This window comes from Tenrec ecaudatus, chromosome 8 (assembly GCF_050624435.1).
Source record: "Tenrec ecaudatus isolate mTenEca1 chromosome 8, mTenEca1.hap1, whole genome shotgun sequence".
NCBI lineage: Eukaryota > Metazoa > Chordata > Mammalia > Afrosoricida > Tenrecidae > Tenrec > Tenrec ecaudatus.
In genome coordinates, this window is record NC_134537.1 from 73,412,718 (window position 1) to 73,438,356 (window position 25,639).

Below are 25,639 nucleotides of genomic sequence, written 5' to 3' on the forward strand. Positions count from 1 at the left end.
TCTACAAAATATAGTAAAAGACGTGAAAATTATACAAGACCATCTGAAACCAAACTCACTTCCATCAAGTTGTAGATTTCGACTCTTAGAGACCCTATAGTGTGGGATGCAAGCAGGTTTTTCCCCAGGTTGTTTCCATATTGTCCACTCAGCTTAGGATCTGCCAGCTGGAGAACAGTGAAGTCAGCTGCGTACAAGTTCTCTCCCTGAGGGCACCAGCCATCTCCAGCAGACACTACTGTCTGTCTCACAATAGGCGGGGGCTCACACCCTGCTGATAAAGACAGTGATTGTTTCCCTGAGGGAGAGCCGGGAGACAAAGTCAAGCCAGCTCAAGGAGGATCAAGATTAGACTGCCATCTTGAATCTATGATCCGCCAGTCTTGTCACATGGGTACCCCTAGATCGCCCCTTCCCATTGCTTGTCTTGACTATGTTACAACCCCTTCCTGTTATGTATGTGGTTACCTGTAATTAGGGGGGCCTGCATGCCCCCTAAGTATAAGCCTTGGTTAGAAATATATTCATTATCTCCTCCTTCCTGTCTGCGTGGGCCTGGCTGGTGAGATCATACTACCAAAAAATGTGTCTGACTCCTTTATTTTACTCTCTCCTATCTCCCTTATCTTCTATGACTCTACTATGCTCTTTAAATATTATTGCCTACAATTATGCCTACCAACCCTGTGGTTGTTAGAGGGTGGTTCACCCTGTCAATACAGTACAGGGTACAACTGCCTCTGTGGGGTTCCAAAACTAAGGCTTTATGAGAACCAAAAGATGCATCTTTTTCCCATTAAGAAGCTGGTGGTTTTGAACTGCTGACCTTGTAGTTAGCAGCCCAATGTGAAACCCATTACACCACCAGGGTCCCTTTTACAGGAGCAGTAGGAGATACAAAAAGGAAACTAAAACATGCGAAGGAGGCAATATGTCCTAAGGAGGCCTGTCCTATGAAAACAAACCTGAGTTTATGGTGATCAATAGATTTTTAAAAACTAATGCTGCTGTTGTTGACTGCACGAGAACTCGTTCAGGTGTTAAAGAACAGAGGCATCACTTTGAGGAATAAAGCCAACCCATGTATTTTCAATTTCCTTGTGTGCACGTGAAAACTAGGCAATGCATAAGAAGACCAGAAAATAATTGCTTTTTTGAACTATGCTTGATTTTCAGTGTTGATGAAGAATATTAAATATACCATGGAGTTACAGGAGGACAAAACAGAACAGAATCACTTAAATAAAGATCACAACAGAAACCAATGAGTTAATGAGGATGATAATAGACAATTATTAAAAATTATACTCCAACAAATTTAAAATCTAGAAGAAATATGAATTTTTGAGAAACATTCTATCTACTAATTGAGATACATAACAAATATTAAGAAACATAGTTACCTAACCTAACATAATACACGTAGACATTTATTACAGATCCCTAGCCAAAGAAATAGAGGATGTCATAAAAAACACTCCCAACAGTCACAAAAAGCCTCCACCTAGAAGGCTTCTGTATTAGCCTGGGTACTTTAGAGAAACAAATCCACAGCAACTCATGTATAAGAGAGAGTTTTACGTAAAGATTAAGTGTGTATCAAGAAAACATCCCAACCCAATGCTGCCCACAAGTCCAACATTAACTCATTAACCCATATGTCCAACACCAATCCACAAAGTCCTCCTCCATCTCACAAAACAGAGGCAATGATGCCAACTGCTGGAGGAAAACTGAGTCAGTGAACGTGTAAGCATCTCCGCGCTGGCAGGGGTCTCCACAAGGCTGCTCCAGAACCCAGGGCTGCATCGGGGGTAGGTCCATGTGGTTCTGCTTGGGGACTCAGCCTTGCAAGCTGAAGCAGGGAACTGCTAAGGCAGCTGCACCCTGGTGCAGCCATTACAAAGCAAGAGACCTGAGAATTAGAAAGGCGAGGCTCACTGAGGCATTTATCCCTCCGCCCTTCAATTAATCCCACATGTGTTTATCAGCCAGATTGACACAAAAAACTAACTCAGCTTCCATGGAGAATTCTACAAAACAATTAGAAAAGAGCTAACAACAATTCTACACAATAGTTCAGAACACAGAAACAGAAGGCATAGAGATAGATAGAAAGATAGATAGATAGATAGATAGAACCTATTTTTTTAAAAAAAGACCACTATTCATTCCTAGTTACCAGGAAAAACAGGAGTGAGTTAGAAGAATTTGGAATTTTGTCTTTAAGATTTGTTATTTTCACAGGTCAGCAATGGGAACAGAAAGTCTCTAACATAGACTTCAGACTAAGGGGGAATTTCCTGGACAGCAGTCCCCACCCCCACCAGGGGGAAGATAGTCATAAAGGTTAGTGGACAGACCTGGAAATATGTATGCTTTTTCATTTTTTCCCTTTTTTCTTGAATCTTTTGTTTGTCTGTTATTGTTGCTTTGTCTACTTATGTAAGATGGAACTGGGAAGTAAATTCGAGGAGAAAGCAAAGGGACCCATGGTTCCAGAGGGACTTAGGGGGATGAGGAGGCAGTGGAAGGGAATGGTGAGCAAACAATGCCACAGACAAGGGAACAACTAGGGCACTGAAATCAATGAAAAGGAGGATATGGAGATACTGGTGTTGTTGGAAAAAAACATTGATCTTACTGAATCTAAAAGGCAGAAGAAGGGCAAGTGTGTTGGTGGGGCAGAAGAAAGATAAAAGAAAACAGAGGAAAGATCTCAGAAGCAAAACTATAGATAGAGGTACTAAAATAGGTGTATACATATGTAAATATATTAATTCATGAAAATAGAGGTATTGGCCTACATACTTATATTTATATGGCAATACACTGAGGAAGTGGACAGACTTTAGCCCTCTGTGTTAGCCCTCCCTCAACACAAGAACACTTTGTTCTAACAATCTGGAATTCTGTGATGTTCACTCTCACAGCACAATCTCTGAAGACAAAATGGGTGCATTAACAAATATGGTGAAGAAAACTGATGGTGCCTGGCTATCAAAAGATAGAGTCTAGGTTCTTACAGGCTTGACATTAAATAAGTTGCCATCTCGCAGAGAAGCAACAAGACCACATGGAAGAAACACACCAGGCTGTGTGATCATGAGGTGTCGATGGGATCCAAAAGACCCAAATTAAAAAAAACCAAAAAACATATGGCTGAGAATGAGGGAGATCAGAGCAGATACCTAAACCCCATCTGTAGACAATATGACCTCCCCTCACAGAGGGCCACAGTGAGGCATGAGTCAACCAGGGTGCAGTATAGCACCAGTGAAACACACTTTATTCCTCTGGTTCTTTGAGGCTTCCTCACCCACCACTCTTATGGCCCCAGTGCTACCTTTCAGTTCTGGCTAGATGAGAGCATGTGCACTGGTATAGATAAGAGCTCATGACATATGGAATCCAGGTCAGATAAACCCCTCATGAACAGAAATGGGAGTAGACATACCAGGAGGGAAGGGGGAATTTGGGAGAGAAGAGGAGGAAGGGAGAAGTGAATGTAAAGATCAGCACATTACCCTCCCACCCCCAGGGGGGTGAACAGCAGAAATGTGGGTGAAGGGAGACATTGGTAGAATCGGTAAAATATGAAAATAATAATAATTTATAATTTATCAAGGGCTCATGATGGTGGGAGGGTTGGGGAAGGAGGGAAAAAAGGAGGAGCTGATACCAAGTGCTCAAATAGAAAGTAAATGTTTAGAAAATGATGATGGCAAACATGTATATAAATAAGCTTGATACAATTGATGTATGGATTGCCATAAGAGCAGCAAGAGCCCCCAATAAAATAATCTTTCAAAAATGTTATTTTCCACAATGGAAAATAGTACTGGTGGTGGGCATAGTACAAAATATAGTAGATATTGGGAGAATGGCTCGAGATGAAAGCTTATCTGTGACAAAAATGTCATAAATTAAATGATATCTACTCCAACACGGACAACGCAAAAGGTTTGAATATATGTGGGTGAATGTATGCATACATGTATTGCATAGAACTGATAAACATACAGGTGAGAAGACCTAGAAGGCTCTATCTATGTGCCACTGCCATCATCCATTCTCATTCAGTGACACTGTAAGTCAGGATCGCTGCCTCTTGGGGTTCTGAGACCATCAGTAAATAGTTATTCATGTAGATAGCCTCGTCTTTCTCACGTGCAGTGACTGGTGCATTTGAAAAACCAAGCTTCTGGTTAGTAAACCAGTCCTTTTCACTACACCACCAAGTATTCTCTGCTGAAGTACCTATTGGTACATGCAGATACAAATTTGTGGGCACAGGTACATATATTCATTGAACCAAATAGCTTCCAAGATTGATTTTTTGGGGGGGGGGTTCAAAACCACGGAATCATTGTCTCAGAGTACAACTCAGTCAATCAGTATAACAAAGTGGGTAAAAAATCATGTTCTGTTTGGGAACAGTGAGCTAAGCACATTTACTGTTCTATATTCACCAAGAGCAAATATGTAAGAAGGGCATCAGCAAGGTAGAGAAGAAACACGTCTAGACAAGCCACCAGGCTCATTACCCTAAGCGAAGAATAGACTCATGCATGGCTACGAGTGCTCCTCATTCTGACCGAGGTCACTAGATTATCCAGAAAGGGTGAAAAGACAAGGTGGCATGGATTCTTAACCAAGAAGAAAAAGAAGGAGGGTGAGCAGGAAGAGGGGGAAGAGGGAGGAGGAGGGGAGGGGGGGGAGGAGAAGGAGTAGGACACATTTTAACTGTATTCTTTGAGATTATTGTCCAAAGATATTCTTTGGACCAAGAAGTGAGCCTATCCTGAGAAAATCTTTTAGTAAAATAGCAAAGTCGTAGACAAAATACAGGATTACAATTGGTGCTACTTAAAAGCCTGAAGTGTGAGACAGAAAGGTCAACAATGAGTGGAAAGCCTAGCTGAGAGGATAAGAGGCACCAGAACACCAGTGTCCTGAAAAGGATGCAAACAGACCGGACTAAAGGAGATGTGGCTGCATTCTGATGAATGAAACTAATGTCATTGAACTATTCTTGTGTAAATTGTCAAATGATCATCTAATTTGCTGTGTAAACTTTCACCCAAATCTCAGTAAGATATTATTTATAAAAATATGGATGTCATGAGCATAATTTTATATTTCTATCTAGTTGGTTAGATCTATACTTTAGGTACAAATGGCAATTTTTTAAGCCTTTCACCGATTTAAACTAAGTAAATTATCAACTTTGCTCCTGAGAGTCAGATGCTATGAGAGTATACAAAACATCCTTTAAGAAGTCATCTAGTAAACTAGTTTCCCTAATTGTCAAATATAGAATAATAGAATTCATTTGTAAAAATAATGTACAACTCCAAGTAAATTAATAAGAATTTCTTATTTGGTAAAATTATCTTGACATTCTGATTGGATATATGTAAAAGTCCCAACACTTCCAATGAAAGTTCTAAAAATAGTGAATCATGAGCAGGATTTAGTCATGCTAGATGTGACAGTATATTATTTTTAGTTTAATTAAAACACTATGGATCCTGTACAGGAAAAGGTGTGCTACAACGGATAAGAATAGGTGACCTAGAAACAGATACACGCTTACAAGATGACCTAGTACATAAAGCAACTGAAATGAACACCCAGAGAGAGATTCAGTGAACAAAAAGGTCCACTGAGATCGGACCCCATGGTGTTAGAACCGTGGGTGGCCTAGCTTCCAGTACCACAGCAAGGGGCGAGCACCACCAGGCAACATGCTGCCAGAGCCATTAGTCCACGGGACATTCAGTAGACAACTCTGCGATACACTGCAGACACTTGAGATGAGAAAACACTAAAGCAGGATTATACACACACCAAAGTATGTCATAACAAAATTTATGATCACTATTTTACTATAATAAATTAAGTCATTGAAGTTCTATATGTAATTTTTAATCATCAGGTGATGGACATTTTTCTAAGCAAGAAGTCGCAAAGATTGACAGCCCATATAATTTACAAGATAGGTAATGCATGGGACTGACATATGGTTTACTAGAGACATTAGTTGGATCAGAATTAGACACATATTAGGATCAGAAATATTAAATGTACAGTTATTTTACCCATGGAGCCTTTACTCAGTCATGACAGCACACACATTATTCTTTATTCCTTGCCCTTTCAGGCACATGACCCTTTGGCTGCTGTCCTCCACAGGGAAGTGATGCAAAGCCCCTTTGGATTCACAAATGTCCAAATTGGGCCCCACTCTGCAAGTCAGCTTTAGGCATTTGGCTTTGTTCATCCCACGGACTGGAATCCCTCGCACTCTGTCTCAGTCTCTTTGCAACTGCGGCTTCTGCTGCCACCAGAGCTTCTCCACCAGGATCTCATATGCATTTTGCTTGTGACTCTTCTTTTGTGTTGGCTATGAGATACTCCCCTCTCTGTTTCTCAGATGGCTCACATTATATCCAGAACAATGGCAAACCTGACCAATCCCCACACAGGAGCCTTACATGTCCCACTGTCCCGTTCCCTTGCAGTCACTTGGGGAGCTACAAAGACTATGAATGTAAGAGCCCTACTAAGTTACTCAGCTGTCCCAAATACCTATCATTGTGATTGACTTTTTTTTATTTCTGTGATTTCTGTGTGCCATTGCAATGGATTATCCAGCTGAGACAGAGTCCACTGGGAGGATGGTTGATGTTAAAATATGATAAGAAATGTTGGATGTTGGAGGTATGTCCAAACACTGCCTCATGAGTATCAACCTAGAACAGATGTGGAGTTGGTTTCTTCTCTACCCTCTTGTGAATCAAGGCAAGTCAGGTACTACTTCCATTCGCTTTCTGCAGATGAGGAAAATGGATTTCAGACAGAGAAAACAGGTATCTAGGTCTACTGACAAAGGACTAGAGAAGAGGAACGTAGAAGGGAAGAGAGGTTTTGGAGAGAATTTTTCATAGAAATTTGGTGACTTTGGGCAAAGGGGTGTGTGCATATGCCTAATTGAACACTAACGTTAATTTAGAATAATCTGTTATTTTGTGAGGAAATAGACTAATTAGAGATGACACATCAGTTACATTTTTGAAACAATGGTAATAAAAAGGTGGGCAGTCAGCTAGCAAATAATTTGTTCAAAAGACTGATCCAGACTAGAGAGATAGAGGCGAGAAGAATCTACACAAGTTACGCATTCACTAATTCCTTCAAAAGGGATTGAGCTTTTGCTGTGAGTCGGGACTGAAGCAGCTGGTAGAATGGTGCTCAGGGGCCTGCCCTTGCAGGATTGTAGACTGGTTGGGTTGCAGCCAAGTTCAAGAGCAGTTCGAGTATCATTCGCTTGAGTACAGAGTGATCTGCATGCATTTGAGAGAGAACAGGAGCCAAGAGAAGAAAGATTATAGCAAGTCATAACCAGGTGTTAGACATTAATTAGATCAAGGGTCAAAATAACAATCTTCAGGCAGAAAAAAATGACATCCCTGGTTCTGAAGTCTCATTAGGTCTTTGTGTATGGCCAAGGTCCCATGCATTTTTGCCGACTTTTGTTCCTTAGCTTTTTTATTTTGTTAGAATTTATGATCACTCAACCTGTCTTTACTGTATCCCTCCAGATGTTAGAGATTAATGTATTTCTTGCTGAAATGGTTTAAGTAAAGGGGATTATTAAAAACACTTATAATAAAATAAGTGAGGAGTGGGTTGAGTTATTATAATTTTTATACTTTTAGAATTATTTTCGTTTCCTTAACATTCAAAGTAAATGAAATTATGAGTTAGTAATTTGGGGAGGAGAAGGAGAGTATTGGATAAAGAGAAACTAGCCTCAAGCTCATCTTCGTGAGGCCGAGGAAGCATCAAGGTCATTTGTTCCACTGCATTGGCTTTGGCCCTGCTGACCAATAGGGCAGGAACAGCATAGAAGACAGACACACTATCCCTCCCAACTGAGTTGCCATTTTGACATTTGTTGTTGTTATTTTTAGGCGCCATGAAATCAGTTCCGATTCGTAGTGACCTTATGCACAACAGGAACCACTGCCCAGTCCTGAGTTTCAACATCCTTTCCTCTCAGAAGCAGTCTGACCACACTTCTTTGAAAACAGATCAGTTTGTCTTTTTAGCCATCCATGGCATTTCAATATTCGTCATCAGCACAATTCAGACCCACTAATTCTTCTTTGAGCTTCCTTATTCAATGTATATTGATGTTTAGCTGTTACCATATTGATGTTTTGTTAGCAACACTCTCCTTAACCTGCGTTCTGAATACCAGACCCCCCTTTTCTGAATCTGTAGACTCTTCGTTGGGAGGAAAGGAATCATCCTGCAGCTCTCAAGGCATCAGTTCATGTAGTTCCTGTAGTACTGAGCTCACAAGAAAACCTCCTACCTTCTTGCCAAAAGCTTGTGTCAGAATATTTTGGCGTGACTTTGGTTTTTCAGTGAGAGGGTAGAGCAAGCGACTGAGGCTACCACTACTAGCCAAACATGTCATAGCTCCAATCCACCCAGCGGAGCCTCAGATGATTGGTCTTGAGATCGGCTTTGGAAACGCCATGGCCTTGGGAATATTATGGAGCAGCTGTACTCTGTATACCTGGGTCGCGTGAGTTGGGATGGAGGGAGGAGCTGCCCACAGCAACAATAGGCCAGGGAAACAGAGTGTGTGGAGGATCAGAGGAGAGAGAGGGCATTTTATGAATGAAAACTCAGAAATTCAGCTTAATGGGCTGTCAGTCAAAACACTTGGCAAGTGCAAGAAGGTGCCTGAAATTGCTGACCTTGCTCCAGAGGTCAGACTTGGTTCTAAGATAATACAGGACATTACAGGGATTAATGTGGAAACAGACGGGATCAGCTTTGCATTTCAGAGAGATCCCAGTGTGGAGAATGTGCCTTTAGAAAGATCACCTCACCGTGTGGAGATTAGGGAAGAGTAAAACGAAGTCGTCACAAGGTCGTCACGACCCAGGAAGTAGGCGAGGAGGCCCTGTATGCGGGCAATGGCAGGAGGGATAGCAGTTAGTGGTCAGATCAAGAGAACAGAAGAATCAGGATCTGGACACAAACTACATATGAAAACAGATTTGGAAAGCCACTGAGGCGGGTGAGACTGAACACCAACAACCGAACAAAAGCTAAAAGACGCAATACTCTGAGGGCCGGAGAGGGTGCTTAAGTTGATTGAGAAAGTCCTGATTTTAAGGGAAGATCCAAATAGCAGAGAGTGTGAAATGCATGCTGGGGCAGATATTTAATTCAGAACACCTCTTTTAGAGAGTTAAAGAACCACCAAATCAACACCACCTGCCACTGAGTTGCTTCCAACTCAGAACCGCTCAATACGTTGTTTTTTTTTGTTTGTTTTTGAGAATGTAATTCTTTATAAGAGCAGACAGCCTCATCTTTCTCTTGTGGAGAGGCTGCTGGGTTTGAACAACTTGATCGTGTGGTGAATAGTCTAATGTGCCCTGCCGACAGAGCTCCTCGAGAGAAGGAGCCTTGCTGAGAAGAAGCTGATCACTGTCATCCGGGTACTTGCTGAGCCCCGTGGGCTATGCCAGGCTTCAAGACGCTCTGATTGCCAGAGAGCACTCCTGTTCCGTCCAGGCAACACTCTATACGTTTAAAATCGGATTAAAGAAGGCATCTGGTGACATTATGGCACCATTTTATAAATAAACACATGTAACAGTTATGATCTGGGCTTTGTGTAAAAGGTTCGGGATGCACAGCACATCAGCCAGTGCCGTCCTCCTCAACATATGCTCCCTAGATGACCTGCATCACATCCAGCTGGAGCACCTACAGATCCCCCGTTCCAGATGCTCCCAGCCCTGGTGAATTCAAATCGGAGGGCACTGAGAGAAATGTATTTTTATAAAACATCCTTCAACTAATTACTGTGAACTTTAAAAATTGAGAAGCATTGCTGAAAATGGATAAACACATGAGAACAAAACAAGTGACAGCTGCTGAAAGGCGTGTACAAAGGCCGCTAAGGGATCCCCATTCCGAGCAACCACTTCTCCCTGGAGACAGAACAGATTGCAACGGGGGACTCAGAGTGGAAATTAAAAAGATGAGTAACAACTCCACAGATTAACAAAGGCAGAGAAAATGCCATGCGCAAAATCACATATTGTCTTCATCTTTGAGGAACACGGACTTTGATTTACAGACATGCCCCCCCTCCGCCGCCCTCCGCCCGCCACCCCACCGCAACACCACCACTCATGATCCTGCGATCCTGCGTCTTTAATGCTCAGAGGGAGGCACTAATCCTCCTGCACTGGTCTTCGGTAAAATGCCACATCCTGAAACTCTCAAGTGCTTATCAACCCTCTCTTTTGAACTGTTGCTTCTCTTCCACTTATCAGCTCTCTACCTCTAGGCGTCTAGAAAGGCAGCTGCTCCAATCATCTGGGTTCATCAGGACTGTATACTGCACACGTGCCCACCGGGCTTTGCCCGTGCGTTTCTCACCCCGGTGCAGCTATTCGTTTCCGCCAAGGACTGACATTTCAAGCAGTCAGTTTCACAGGTTCAGTCTGCCCCTGTGCTCTTTTACTAAGAGACCACAACCTATTCTTCAATGTCACGCGGTATCTTAGACTACACACGGGGCATTTTACTATCGTTACTCTCCTCTGCCTCTTATTGATTCCGGAGCCATCATTTTCAAAGTGCCACGTGCTGAAATGGAAAGTTCTGAACTGACTCGCTCCTCCAGCTCACGGTGCGCCCCTTTTTCCATGGCAATGACCCAGCGGGTGAGGAAAGAAAAGCCTCCTTTTGTTTGCATTTTGAAATATTCCAAATTCTTAATGTCGTTGTCATTCCTCAAGTGTTAAACACTTAAACCTAAGTCATAGTGCTTTCTTGTAATGCAAAACGAAGAACCGATTGTAACGTGATTTTCTTAAGCAAATTATTACTTAGCATCTTTTAGACAGTTCCTTGGACAAGCATATCAGTGACTTCACAACACTGCTATTTTTTATGCAGAAGCTATCTTTCCTTAAATTCCAGAGTCACTGGGTAAGGCAGTCAAGCCAACCAGGTGAACTCACTTGACAGCAAGTCCATCCCAACTCAGGTGAGAGTAAACCTGCTCCCTGGGTTCGAATAGCTTTACATTTTCTAGGGGCAGACAGACAGCCTTGTCTTTTTCCCGCGGAAATACTGGAGTGGGAAACTACTCAGTTTGTAGTCCAGAACTCCATGCAAACAGCGCAGCTACTAGCCAGAAGGTGAGCAGTCGGAGAGCGCATTCAGATGTGCATGAGAAGACAAAGCTGTAATCTCTTCAGGAAACACCACAGCTTTCGAAGCCTCCAGAGCAGTTCTCCTTTGCCCACGTGGGTCTCTGGCTTTTGGATTCCACCGGACAGTAGCTGCCACCGCCTTGCACAACAGGTACATTTCAGTCCACTAGACCTTTTACTACAGTAGCCTTGCTTCAGACAGAGCGAGAACGTCGGTGCAGCAGAGTTTGCAGGAAGTTACGGGCAGGGAGAGGGCATGATGTAATTTAACAGGGAGGCGTGCTGGATTCTAGTACATTAAGAGAATTCCAAATCACAGGTACACTGGTACAGATCAGAGCTGGAAACATAGGGAACCCAGGACAGATAAACCTCTCAGGACCAATAATGAGAGTAGAGATACCAGGAGGGGAAGGGGAAGGTGGGGGAGATAGAGGGAGCCAATCACAAGGATCTACATATAACCCCCTCCCTGGGAGACAGGCAACAGAAAAATGGGAGAAGGTAGACATTGGACAGTGTAAGACATGAGAAAATAATAATAATTTATAAATTACCAAGGGTTCATTATGGAGGGGAAAAATGAAGATCTGATACCAAGGGCTGAAGTAGAATGATAATATTTTGAGAATGATGATGGCAACAAATGTACAAATATGCTTGACACAACGATGTTCATATGGATTGTGAGAAGAGTTGTATGAGCCCCCAATAAAATGATTTTAAAAAATAATGGGATTTGGAAATTTCTGTTTGAAGGACTATATGGATTCAATATAGCTGACATATTTATAACTATAATTTTGTACATTTCTTTAAATAGCTTTTAAAACAAACCATTAAAATTACAAAAACACGAGTTTACTTTCACAATGAAGCATAATTGCATAAAAGCAAATAAATATTGAGATAAAAAATAACAAGTGAAGAATTTTGAGATACAGCAAACATCTTAATTTTGAAAACACAAAGGATATACTCTTAACTTCAAACAATGATGTCATATTTTAAATATAAACATTTTAAAGGAAACATTTCCTTTGAACGATGTTCTCTTTGGGGGTAAGGATGATATTTTAAAATACCGTCCTGCTTGGTACAATAGAAACAGCTTACAATTTGGAGTCTGAAACACTTGGGTTCCAATCGTGTCTTAGCTATTCATTCATTGCGCTTCCTTGGGTAGCGTCGTCTTGGACCATACCATATAGGAGAATTAAAGGAGACAACATAGACAACGTGTGCAGCTCAGTACCTGACACGTAGGGAACGTAAAACAAAGCCATTTTCACATCTCTCTTGCCTGCTGTTCTAGTCCATATGTTTTACAATATATTAGAGCAGAGCAGAATATAGGCATCAATTTTGATCTCTTAAAATTATGAATTAAAACAAATGAAGAGTCCTTTACTTTGTAAGAAAGATTAATTTTGCTACTTTTGTTGCCTGCAAAATGCCAGCAAAGCATAAATAAACAAGAGAAAATAAAAGCGACAATGTACAACAGCCACTGAGAATAATCGATGTAACAAACAGCTGCTAGGGAATTGCTTTTGCTTTAACGTGAGGAAACTGAGAGCGGTGCACTGGGATGAGCCAGTTTAGTTGGATTTTTGAGATAATGCTGAAAATGTCAGTTCTAATCCAGGCTCCTCTTCAAGATGAGTAAGATTAGTGTATTGATGATGAAAACAGCTGCTTGGCAGAGCCTCTTGCTTTAAGGCAGGAAATGAAGCCTGAAGGACAGAAGGGATGCCTTGACAGAGGACGAGAAAAGGCAAAGGTCAGGCAAGCAGAAGAAAACCACTGCAGTGCTCTGCCATCCATAAAGTTTTTTGCATGCTATATTTTCTCACTTGCAGATGAGGAGCTATGAATTTTTCTATTTGTTTAATCCAGTAAATTTAGAAATTTCCAAATGCTAATTCTAAGTCACCGTGGTATCTTGAAAAAGGTGTTGCTCTGTCATAGGGTTGCCCTGAGTTATGACTTGGGTTGTGTAGGCGTCTCACTAGTCTCCTCCCACCCTGATTGAAAGAAGAGAAGCGAACAAGATCTTGAGCAGTAGTGCCGCATTTTAAAATGAACTCCTAATTATTTTAGGAATTCCTTTCTACAATTCTAAGTGCTAGATATAAAAGTTTCTATTTTGCATGGCAGGAAACAAGTTTAGAAAGATTAATACACACTGAATGTGAGATAACTATTAATTTAAAAACCTAATAAATTGGCTCAAAATTCTTCCCTTTTAAGATGCCACTGGCAACAGCCAATCAAAACAACACAGAACACATCAGATCCTGACACAATATTATCTTTACAGAAAAAACCCTCAAATATGTATCCTTGGAAGGGATAGACTTATTTATTTATTCATTCCAAATATTTACCACATAGCTACAGATGGCAGAGTTTGTTGCAAGATACTGTGGTAAATGTAGACCCAGTTTGTCTGATCGGTAAGCTAGAGCCTTGGAGAAAGTGAGCTCACCATTCAATCTTTCGGTCTTTCTCATGGCATCTGATGTATTTTAGTAAATATTTCAACACACTGTGATACACACATAGACATTGTATAAACAGCCAACATCCAAAAGCAGATTAAAAACATGTTACATATCTTCTGCAAGGAAAACAAAATGAATGCCATGTAAATACTTAAGATAAATTTTATTATCAATATAACGTGGAAAATAGAAATAATACATACATCAACACAGAGTTTAGGTTTGCTACCATAACCACATACATAGCAACACATTGGCCCTAGGGTACTGAGTAGATCTGACTTATAAGCTATGAATTTTTACAAAGCCCGTTGGCCACATCTTCCCCTCACAAAACAGATTATTGTCTGGCGCTGCTGAGTTGGTGCGGACCCTGACAATGCTCTGAACAAAGCCTCCCCTGTCCTACAGCATCCTCACCTCGTTATGCTGCGGCCCACTGCTGCCACACTGTGTCAGTCCTCGCTCAGGTCTTCCTCCTTTTCCCGGTCCTTCCATCTTAGTGAGCACGAGGTGCTTTTCCAGGGAACGAGGTCTCCTGATGACATGTCCAAAGTCCAGGACATGAAGTCTTGATATCTTGCTGCCAGGGGAAGTCTGATGGCTTCTTCCAGGTCCAAAGTACATGAGATGAAAGCTCACCATCTTCTCAGCCCACGGGATGTTTGACATTCATTGTCAACACCATAATTCAAATGTTTCGATTCTTCTTTAAGCTTTCTTATTCAATGTCAAACTGTTGCATGCGTGTGAGGGTATTGAAAATATCATGGCTTGGATCAGGCATATCTTAGTTTCCACGCTGAAATCCTTGCTTTTCAGCACGGGGAAGAGTCGTGTGGAGCAGACAGTGGGTTGGAGATGCCGAGTTAGGGTGAGCAGCCAAGTGATCTAACCACTGGGCCACCAGGGCTCCTTTAGGTTCTCTGTACCACCCGCCCCCCGTCCCCCTCCCCAGGAGTTGGGTTTTTCCCTTCAGTTTTCAAATTGCCTATCTCCAAATAAAAATTATTAAAATACTGGTACTAATCTTTCAGATTGGTGAAACTGTGTAACATTTCTATATTTGCATCAATAGTTAAACTCTAAATTATCTCACAAAATTTCATATGATTGCAGCATTTGCAGCTGATTTTTCACTAACGGTGATTTGCTGTCAAAAAATGACAAGTATTTGTTTGGTGCGAGTTTTCTCATTTTAAATATATTGTGGCATAAAACTTTTTAATATTGAAAATTTTAGATTTTATGTGGTCTTCCTAGAACCTGCAAGGTCAGCTCTCTTATATAAGCAACACCACGATGCTCCCGTGGCACTCATAAATGCCCACAGGACACCCCCTTCACAGGACAGTCCGCTGAGCAAAGCTTCACTCGTTTCCCGCAATGGAAGGAAGGCTGGCTGCTCCTCAAGGGCTTCACCGCGCAGGGATCTCAGGAGGGCTTCCTTCCTGAGTCTCTGTTCCTGCTTTTGAAAGGACTCTCTTCTCACCGCCCCCCACACCCCCCACCTCCCAGTGGAATGGAAACCCTGACCAGCCCCTCGGTTAGTTCCCCACGGCCCGTTTGCACGATCCACCCACTCCTGTCAGCGTGCTATAGTGTGGTGGCTTTCCCGCTGCTATGAAGCTGAAAGCTTTATCCCCAATATCTCAACATCCAGGATGCTCACCCGTGGGGAACAGGCTTAGTAGTTTCCAGACTCACAGCAGAGGAGGAGGAAGGAAGTGGCTGTCTACTGCCAAGGAGTAGCCGAAAAGTCTGGTCACAGAGGAGCCCCTCCGGTGCCAGGCACTCCACACAGACCTGGAGTGGAGCTGCCTCCCCAAAGCAGAGTCGACTTTATGGACTGGAGACAGCTTGGGGGACCTTTACTGGCTAATGGGGCATGCCTGACGTGAGAACAGCTGCAAACATACTTCAAATCAGTATGTGGAATGTATGAAGTATGAAGCTAGGAGCATTGGAAGCTGTCAAATTGAAATGGGGCACATAAAGACCAATATCCCAGGCAATGGTGAGTTAAAGAAGACGGGTATTGCTCATTTTAAGCCGATCATCATGTAGTTTACCATGCTAGGAAGAAAAAACTAAGAGGAATGATGTCTCATTCATCAATAAAAATGAATATTGTAAGGTATATCTTGAAGTACATGTTTTTAATAACAGGACAATATCTATACCCTGACAAGGAAGTCCACATCTGCGGGGAAAGAGGACAGGGAAGTTCAATATCATCAGATACACGAGGCCTGGTCCTGACTATAAAACACATGATACATTGCTCATACATAAGTTCTGATTGAAACTGAGGGAGATTAAAACAAGCGCAAGACAGTCAAAATACCTTGACCTGAATAGAATGAATATATCCTATTTGATTTATGATAATATTTCAAGGGAAGATTTGATACATTGAACGTTAATTACCAAAGATATGACCAATTGTGAGATGGCATTCAGAATATTATAAATGAAGAAAGGAAAGAAATATAAAAACGCCAGGGAAAAAAGGAAAACATCAGAGTGGATGTCACAAGAGATTCTGAAATTTTCTCCTGAAGGTAAAGTAGCTGAAGAAAATGGAAGGGGGCATCAAGTAAAAGAGCTGAACTGAATATTGCAAACTGAATATTCTTGCAAGTCAAGGAAACACATTAGAACATTACAATGAAATGTGGAAAGACCTGAAATTAGAAAGCCAACCTCCCACTCCAAAATAAAACACGTTCAGATTCTCTCAAGCTGAAAGAAATGAACACAAAAATCCAAGCCTCGGGTGAAAATATTGAAAGGTTCTATGAGCAAAATATCGATTGAAGCAGGAAGAGAAAAGAATAGAAAAGATACAAAATCACCTTACCAAAAAAGAATTGTTTGTTGTTGAACCATGTCAAGAGGTAATCTATGATCAAGAACAGGTTGGTATTGAAATAAAAAAGAATCCAAGCTACACTGAAGTCATTGGCAAAATATCATGCTCTAGGAATTGATGGAAAACCAATCAAAATGCTTCAATAAGCTGATGAAGCACTGGGAACACTCACAAATCTTTTGAAAATATGTGGTCAAACAAACAACTGGAACAGAACTATAGTTGAGCCATGCCAAAGAATGATGACCCAACAGAAGACAGACATTCTCTAACAATGTAAACTTTAAAAATGATATGCTAGTAATATTTTTGCTGAATTTAATTCAGCAATGGTTACAACAATACATTAAAATGAAGTTTGCAGAAATTCAAGTGGGATTCAGAAAAGGTTATGTCATGAGAGATGCCAATGCTGACGTCCTTGGCTTGAAAGGAGAGTGTGGTAGGCCAGGTTCACTGCAGAAGCAAAGCCAGTGAGCCTCATGTGTGTGTAAGAAACACCTTTGGAATGTCTTGGAAGAAGTACACCCAGGATATTCTAGAAGTGAGTACAGAGACTTCAGCTCACATACTTTGGACATATTATCAGGAGAGATTAGTCCGTGGAAAAGGATAACATGCTGGCATCGTATAAGATCAGCAACAACAGTGGAAGCCCTTCAGTGAGGTGGATTGACACAGAGACTGCAACAGTAGGTTCAAGAGTAACAGAAAGTGTGAGGATGGCGCAAGGAGGGTTAGTATTCCTCTGTGCTGTACACTAGCTGTTTCAGAGAGAACTGGCACCAAGGTTCCTACCAATGACAAGTGTCATGGTTCCGGTTGGTGGGAGTTACAAAGAGTGTGGATAGAAGAGCCGGGCTATTTCCTTTTGTGTCTCCTCAGACTCTAATCCCTTTTCTCTGTCAAAACTGCTGCTTTCGTCGTTCTTTTCAGAGTGGTGTCCTAATTCCAAGATCTATGAGACACGCACATGGGACTGTTCTCTGACCTGAAGGTAGGCCCCCTCTTTAGCAACAGATTCTGTATTATAGAGAATCTTAAAATATTTAAATAAAATTAGATATGTTTCTTCCTCTAACAGAAATGATATTCTCATTTCAAAGAAAAAATACACACACCCAAACAAAGAAAACATTATTGATGAAACTAACATCTTGGATATTTTTCTTACCTTATGTTAAAGAAAAATATCTGGAAATATAAGTAGGAGGGAACCTCAAAAACTTTGTGGAAAAGTGCAATTACATTTCCATTCATTTTTCACAACCTTTTGGAAGTCCTCTGGTATTAGATACTAAGAACTTGATTCACTTTCTATGTTTGGGAGATTTATAACATGTATGATAAGCATATATAGTGGTTCAAAACAGTAATACCAGAAAATATAATAAATACATAATGGGAAAGAGAAAAACAGGGAAGTCAATATGAATTTTCTAAGTTCCTCACATTACTCATATTAAGCTTCCAAGAACCAATATATTTTGTTAGTAATGTAAATCTGTATAAGACAAAATTATGAAAATTTTATGACTCCTAATTATTCAATTAAAATGCTTTGTTTGAATATCTGGCTTTCTTTCATCTTGTAGATAAAATGCAAAATAAGGCATGAAATATTGAAATTAACTTACTGAACTCTAGGGTTTAATGACAAAAGGAAAGTTAGGTATAAAGTATATGACTTAAAGAGTAGTTCTTAAAGTAAAATAAAGAAAATGAGTTTTTCCAGTAATTTATTTTTAAAATTAATATCTTTTCCAAGAAGAATTATTTGTGACTTAGTCTGATGACACATTTAAAACTTCAGGATATGGAACAAGTAAGTTTTAGAATAATTCTACCCAGCGTCAAGTGAATGTTCAATCATCCCCTGAATTCAAGCTATAAAGTTAAATCAAGTCTTGTATAAATGTCAGGAATGTTTGCATGGGCTGTAGAAGGCTTAATTTGAACTTTTATATACCAATATTAACTTTTTAAAAATTAACTTTTTTATGGATAAAACCATAAGCACTGCTTCCATAGTCTTAAAAAGTATGATTTAAAGGAATAATAATAAATTGAATTCAAGGTTGTGGATGAAAATGCATGTTTCTTACCCTGGCAGAGAGGCGTGAGGGAATCCCATTGGTACATGCCAACTGGGTTCCGTACACAAGTTGCATTGCTGTGGCCAATCATTCTGTAGCCAGGCTTGCAAAAATAATGCACTTGACTTCCCACTGTTCCTGCAGTCCCGTTTAAAATACCACCATTCTTCACTGTGGGCGTCAAACTGCAGTAAGGTGCTATGGACAAATACACAAAGGAATTCTGAAATAGGTTTTTAGATTCTCCTAGCTTAGATTAATATAAATGAAATATATATTTGTTAAGTAATGAGAAATGAGCACCAACATTCAGATTTGTTTTACAGAGCACCAGGGGAAAAATTAGTCCAAACATCAAATTACGTATTTTTTCATTCTTATTATCTGCCTGAATTAACCACTTGAAAGTAGAATCCTGACAAACCTTTTGTAAAGAAATAGTCAGATCCCATTGCGTTTCCCTACATGTCCTTTCAAGGCTGGTTAAATAAGCAGACAATTAATTATAGCCAGGCTAAAAATGATCAACCAGTTTTCTGCACATCATATTTAAAAATAAAATATTTTCAACATCAAAAAGTGTCATTAGAGTGAAGAATATAAAAGAATATAATATTCATGCAATCAAATTTATATGAACCTTTTTCTAGTGTTGTTAAGTAGAAATTTTGAATTGTACACTCCTATAAACGGTAAGCTTCCTTTAAAGATATGGACTTTGGACAAAAGAAGCAGCAGCAGCACATTACAAAAATTAAACAATCCATAAACACATTACAAAAATTAAACAATCCTCACGGTAAAGAAACAGTAAAAGCTAGAGACAGACATTTGTTAAAATAATGTGGTATTACATACCAAATTATGAATATAAATGTTTATGGTTAAAAGCATCTTATTTAAACATGGCAAGAAAGAAATTCATTTTATCCTGAAAAACCAGCACATCACAACATAAAATCCTATGGATTTTCTCCAGTAGAGGGAAAACACTTAAAAAGAGAAATGTATGAAAATACTTGGCTCTATTTAAGGGAAAAGATATTGAATATGTTACTTTCTTCTGAGGGTTCTATGAAAGAACACGTATACAGGTTTGAATGCTTAATTTAAAACATTTTCTTAGAAAATAACTTATACATTCTGCTTGACAGGATTAGATTCTGGAATGATAAGAAAAAAATGTAAAACACACATTTTACAAGGGCCGCAGTGTAGCACTGAGCAGAGCAGTGGTTCTGTGCTTGGCCTCAGTTGTCAACAATGGTCTCAGAGCATTATCTCAGCTCCGAAGTCCTCTGGAACGTTCTCAACAGACTGATTAATCTGGACACCAACCAAAACTAAACACACTGCCGTCAAGGTCATTCCGTCTTATTCATACTCTACCGTACAGAATAATACTGCCCCTTGGGATTTCTGAGCCTGTAAGAATGTAAAGGAATACGCAGCCCCGTCTTTCTTCCAGAGAGTAGTTAGTGGGATTGAATCCTACCTTTTGGTCGACAGCTTAAGGCTTAACCAAAAACACAACCAGAGCTCACCAAAAAGTCAAAGGGCATTGTTGTACAACACTGACAAACAATACAGCTAACTTTCTCTTTGTGTTCCAATAAACTGTAAAGTATTCTAAAGTAATTTAGTTTATATGATAAAGATATTTGGCAAATGTCCCCACTGTCCATTGTTGTCGGGCACTGGTCTCTCGCCTTCACAATGCATGCAAAATAGGAATCAACGTGTACTTCATCGTTCCTAATTATATCTGTAATTTCTGATCAGAAATTGGGTTTATAATATAAATCTCTATCTACAATCTTTAGTTATTGAAGATCCTTATATTAAACACACCAATACACTTAATTTAAACTTTATTGACTAACCTGCATAACGAATTTTGAATCCTTTTTTACTGGTTGCATGATCCGTGGACCAACGGAGATACAGCTGATTACTCTTACTAGTGAAACTGGATTGTTCGGTGTGGTTCCCACTTAAGACTGCTAACAGAGGACTTTGCCCAGAAGAACCTAAGTGAAAAACAGAAAACATGGAAGTATGAATTTGAGTTAACATCTGTGGTTTATAAATAATACTTTTATAGTTTGAGAAATTTGAAGTCTAAATGAGCAACATACAGGTATTTATGTCCAACCTAGGAAATAATTACAAATACAAAGAGTACCAAATACCTTGTAATAAAAAAAAACAATATCAAAAACCTACAGGAACAAGCTCAGGTACATATTTGCTCCCACATTTGGATCAAGAACACCTGGCCCTCCTTGCCATTGGGATAAGTTACCACATCTTTGAGGCTTATGTTTATAGTTTTTTACTTGGATGAAGATATTGGGGTTCAAACTAAACTTTATTCATTGTTAAAATACCAATCAGAATAACTCCAATGATGTCTTTAAATAGTACTGGTATCATAATACGGTTAAAGCAATGTTCAGTTGGATCAGCTGAAGGGTAATAATAAAAGTGCTTCCTGGTCCTAGGTTACATTTCTTGACAATGTCCTGTTACAAGACTGTACACTTGGAATTAAGAAATACAGAAATGTTTCTTTGGCCATTTACTTATTGCTTCATTTTAAAGAGATGACTCACATTTTAAAACAAAACGCTACTGAAAAATTAAGCTGAACTAATGAGATTATAAAATGTCATTTTTGATGGCAAAAGCCAAAAGGAAGAATTAGGATTTATGAACATTTAGGAACGCCCTCATTACCTTGTCTGTTCCATTCTTATTGCTTTGTTTATAACATAACAATATTTATAAAAGGTGTATTTTAAAATATACATCCATCCAGTTATCCTGGAGCTATCCTGGCCATACGGACCACAGCAGTTCAGACCCCTTGCTTCAGTACTTTTCTGAACACACCGAGTCAGCCAATGCTGACAAACATTACGGGTTATCCGCTACTTGAACCACAGAGAGAGAGAGCTGCTCCTGGATTAATGAAGTTTAAAATCAATTTATTCAACATGCTTTCAGTCAATTCATAAGCTGTAAAAGAGCTTATGTCTTAAAAAGAGAGGGGGGGAGATGCAATGAACACGACATTTACGACAACATAAATGCCACCGCTTTAAAAATTATTCACTTGAAACTCTGACCTTTCATTTTATAGAGAAATCTTTGTGACTAGAACAAACCTCGTCATCGATCTCTGGTAACTCTGACAGCAGCTGCTATGGGGTTGTCTCTGTGCTCTACTTCGCTTGCTGTTGTCAGAGTGTCTGGTCTCCCTACATTTCTAGGAAACCAAATTGAATTTAATTGGTGAATGAATTGCTGATAATGATTTTGCAGACTTGCAGTCTCTGTCTTGTGTGAAAATTATTGCCGAACAAGACAAATGCTTTATTAAAATATAATTGTAGAAAAGTGTACGTATGTACGAACACAGACACCATTATGGTTGACTGCTTTCCTCTTTTTCTCTTTTTTATGATCCTTGAAGGCCCTCTGGTAGCATCTACCTGCCTTCCTTCATGGTGTGGAAGCTCAAATTTTGTACTCAGTTCATGAAACACTTCTACGTATAGTAAAGATGGAGGTAAAGGTCTCTTACAATGCATGTCCATTTTAATGAACAGTAATTTTAAAATATGGTGAAAAATTAAAATATTTTCTTCCCCTATTTCTAAACTGTAATTCCAGTTCTAATTGATTTCCAATTTGGAAGTTGACCTTTTTAAATATAAAACTGATTCATCTGGTGCCTATCCAGTTTGATTTTTATGATTCATGAAGTCAGTATAAGGCATGCAAATGCAAATAGAATAAATTATACTAATTTTTTCACTTGAATTGATTCTTATTTATTTGAACTCAATGACAAATCAGTCAAAACATGTTAAAAACTCTGCTATTATTTATAATAATAATTACAGTAATTAGACTTTATTCTACTTTTTTTGGACTATGATGTTTTTATAGAAGGAAAATTTTCAACTTGCCAATCCAAACACATGTTATTTTTAAATATAGTTTACTTATACAAAAATATTCATTAGAATTATATTAAAATACCAAATGTGTTTAAAAAAACAGGATTAGCCTCTATTAATTAGTATCTATTACTTTTTCTTTTTTTGCAAACTGCACATTGAAAAGTCTTCTCGTATAATACCATGCGGAAATCTGGGGTCCCATTTTTAAATATTCCTAATAAAGCCATGATGGAATTTAATTAAAATAGATCTAACTACCATTTGAATTGATATCATACTTAGATGAGAAAAGAATAGATGTTTGGAGTCATCTATCCAAAATTCCCAGTGTAAATCGTTTGACAATCTATGAAGCAAGTTCAATACATTTTCAGAGTACATCATTAAATGGTGATAGCTTAAAAAGATTTATTAAATTAAAAAAGTTAAGGAAATGAGAACTGTATGGTAATGTTTTACAGATGACTTGATCTCCTACTATGACCACCCCAAGAAAAATGGTTTTTCAAAAGAGCATGACATAACGTGAGACTCTCTTCAAATCCTTGTGATGCTGAAAATATAAAATGTTCTGTGTTATGTTGTACATAGGTCAAAGGTATGTTACCATAGATTAGTAGATTAGAGAAATTTACCATCAAATACTTCCAGTGCATCAAATTGTTTTTCACTTTGAAATGTGTCCACAAAGAGGGTAATATTATAGTTTGGTTCCACTTTAATACTCCAAGAGCATGTCTGGGAGTTGAAATAGTTGCCTGGATACCCTGGACTGAGGATTACTCCGGATGATGCTGTGCGGACCTCATTTGCTGGGCATTGTGCTAGAGAGAAAATTTCAGGGGACAGTTTTACTTTACAGAACGTTTCCAACTTTAATAAGATAGCTTCTATTCCTGTACATATACACCAATTAAAAAGAGAAAAACAAGAGAGAAACACATTGTGCTATCATTAGTTTTATTCAGGGGGCCCAAACCAAAGGAGAGCTACATTGAATGACAATAATTTAAGCTAGGTAGACACATGGGTAGAAAGATAATCCTAATAAAACTATAAGGACTGAAACAACTTAGTCTCAAATATCGCTTTCATCTTGAAAGGTAAAAGGTTTTTAAAATAGATACCGTACAGGTTCAAAAGTGAACATGTTGATGTTTTAAAAAATAAAAGAGGTCAGAACTAGTATTTGCATTTACCTTGTGTAATGTCTAACCCTGGAGTTTTAGGAAGTTCATAAACATATCTTGACCTTGAAATATGAGCCAGAGCTATTTTTGACTCTGATGTAAATTAAAGGCAAAATACTACCCGCAGAGATGTAATCAAGAGCAAATGTATGTGTGTTATTTTTGCTTAAACTTTCAATCTCAATGGACAGAAAGTATTTCAAGAGCAAATATACTTTTTTTTGCTTATCTTTCAATCTCAATGGACAGAAAGTATTATGAGAATCTTAGGATGTTTGATCCACACACCAGTCTTCTATTGTGACAACATGTTTTTGTGTGTGGTGTTTCATGTGAGAAATATGTAGCTCATCTCTCTGTACCTGGGGGAGGAGTGGATGACAGACTCATCAGGCTGTCAACCAACAAGGCCAGCAATTCAGAACCACCAGTCCGCTCCCTGGGAGGAAGAGGAGGTTTTCAACCACCATAAAGGTTTCTGGTGTTTGAAACCCACCTGGGCAAGTTCTAATAAGCCTATAGGGTCTCTAAGAATCTGAATCAACTCAGTGATAGTGAGTTTTATCTGCAGCTTTATCTATAGGAAGACTGATTTTTGGTCATTACATCTATAGTTATTAGATGCACTGAGACTGCAGGTCATTGGAAATAGAAAACATTTTACTGATTGGCCAATCTACCTGGAGAGCCGTCAGCACATCCCAATGAGGCAGTGCTGTGTTTTTTTTTAAGTCACAGCTGAATCTTAAGCTTAGCTACTCTTATTCCTCCTACTTTCAAGGAACTTATTTTGTAGGCTTTTGTTGTTGTTGTTGTTTGAGAAAAGAGGGGAACATGGAAATATAAGAGATGTTATTTGTATCATTTTTCTTACAATGCCTACCAGTATATTTTTTTCAGAGATACATTCTTTTGAAATGAATTTGAATATGTTTCCCCATGAGCTAAGGTGGGTTTGATTCAATTTTCTTCTCTTGGTTCTTTCATATGAGCCGATTCCTCCTGTTCATTCCTATAAACTGTTGCTAGGAGCAACGCCCACTTACGGTGGGAAGGGTTCACACAACGGCAGGCTATCTTAGAGCTGCGCTGCTCATTGTTCTGGCAGCAGCCGCACATTACAAACATGCCGCGTCCCCTGAAGGGACTGTCAGAACCCTCCCACCGCAGGGAAGCACCTGTTTGAGCTTCCTGTCAAAAACACAGCTGAAAAAAACCTGCCACCATAATAACATTCATTTGTGCTTTGAATCATCAGAGCCCTGCGCAATCATGTTTATTTAGTTTATTTTTAATGGGAAAAATGTGAAGCCCCAAATCCAAAGTACATTATCTAATACACCTTATCAGGTTTCAGCAAGAGAAATAGAGCTGAATATTAGGATTTTAAGTAATGAAGATGAACTCTATAAGATAGCAGCCATAGGGAGAGAATGTGAGACTAAGAATACTCCAAACAATTAGGAAAAGCTGCTGCTTGCAGGTCTTACAAATCCATGATCATCATCATCATGCATGTGCAAAAGGGAGCTGTCATTTGTCTGCCATTTTTATGCGGGCCCTTCTGGTGCTTTCCAGAGAAATAGTCATTATCAGAATGTCGTGGGTCTCCTTAACGTTCAGTTAAGAATTCATAACAACAATACTCTTATAGTTCAGGCAATTGTTGACAGATAACCACTGTATAAACGAGGAAGACTAACTGGTCTGACGGGCAGCTTTCCCCCACGTAACAT

At 39.4% G+C, this 25,639-nt stretch overlaps 1 protein-coding gene across 1 annotated transcript in view; it reads right to left on the reverse strand.

Annotated features, from left to right (window-relative positions):
- Positions 1 to 25,639, reverse strand: part of CSMD1 (CUB and Sushi multiple domains 1) — a 1,770,408-nt gene that overhangs the window by 143,818 nt on the left and 1,600,951 nt on the right. Inside the window, exons 47-49 of the mRNA XM_075557189.1 lie at positions 23,349 to 23,537; positions 20,626 to 20,772; positions 18,752 to 18,940 (exon numbers count right to left, since the gene is read on the reverse strand). Of these exons, the coding sequence (XP_075413304.1) occupies positions 18,752 to 18,940; positions 20,626 to 20,772; positions 23,349 to 23,537 (525 nt within the window). The remainder of the gene's footprint in view (positions 1 to 18,751; positions 18,941 to 20,625; positions 20,773 to 23,348; positions 23,538 to 25,639) is intronic.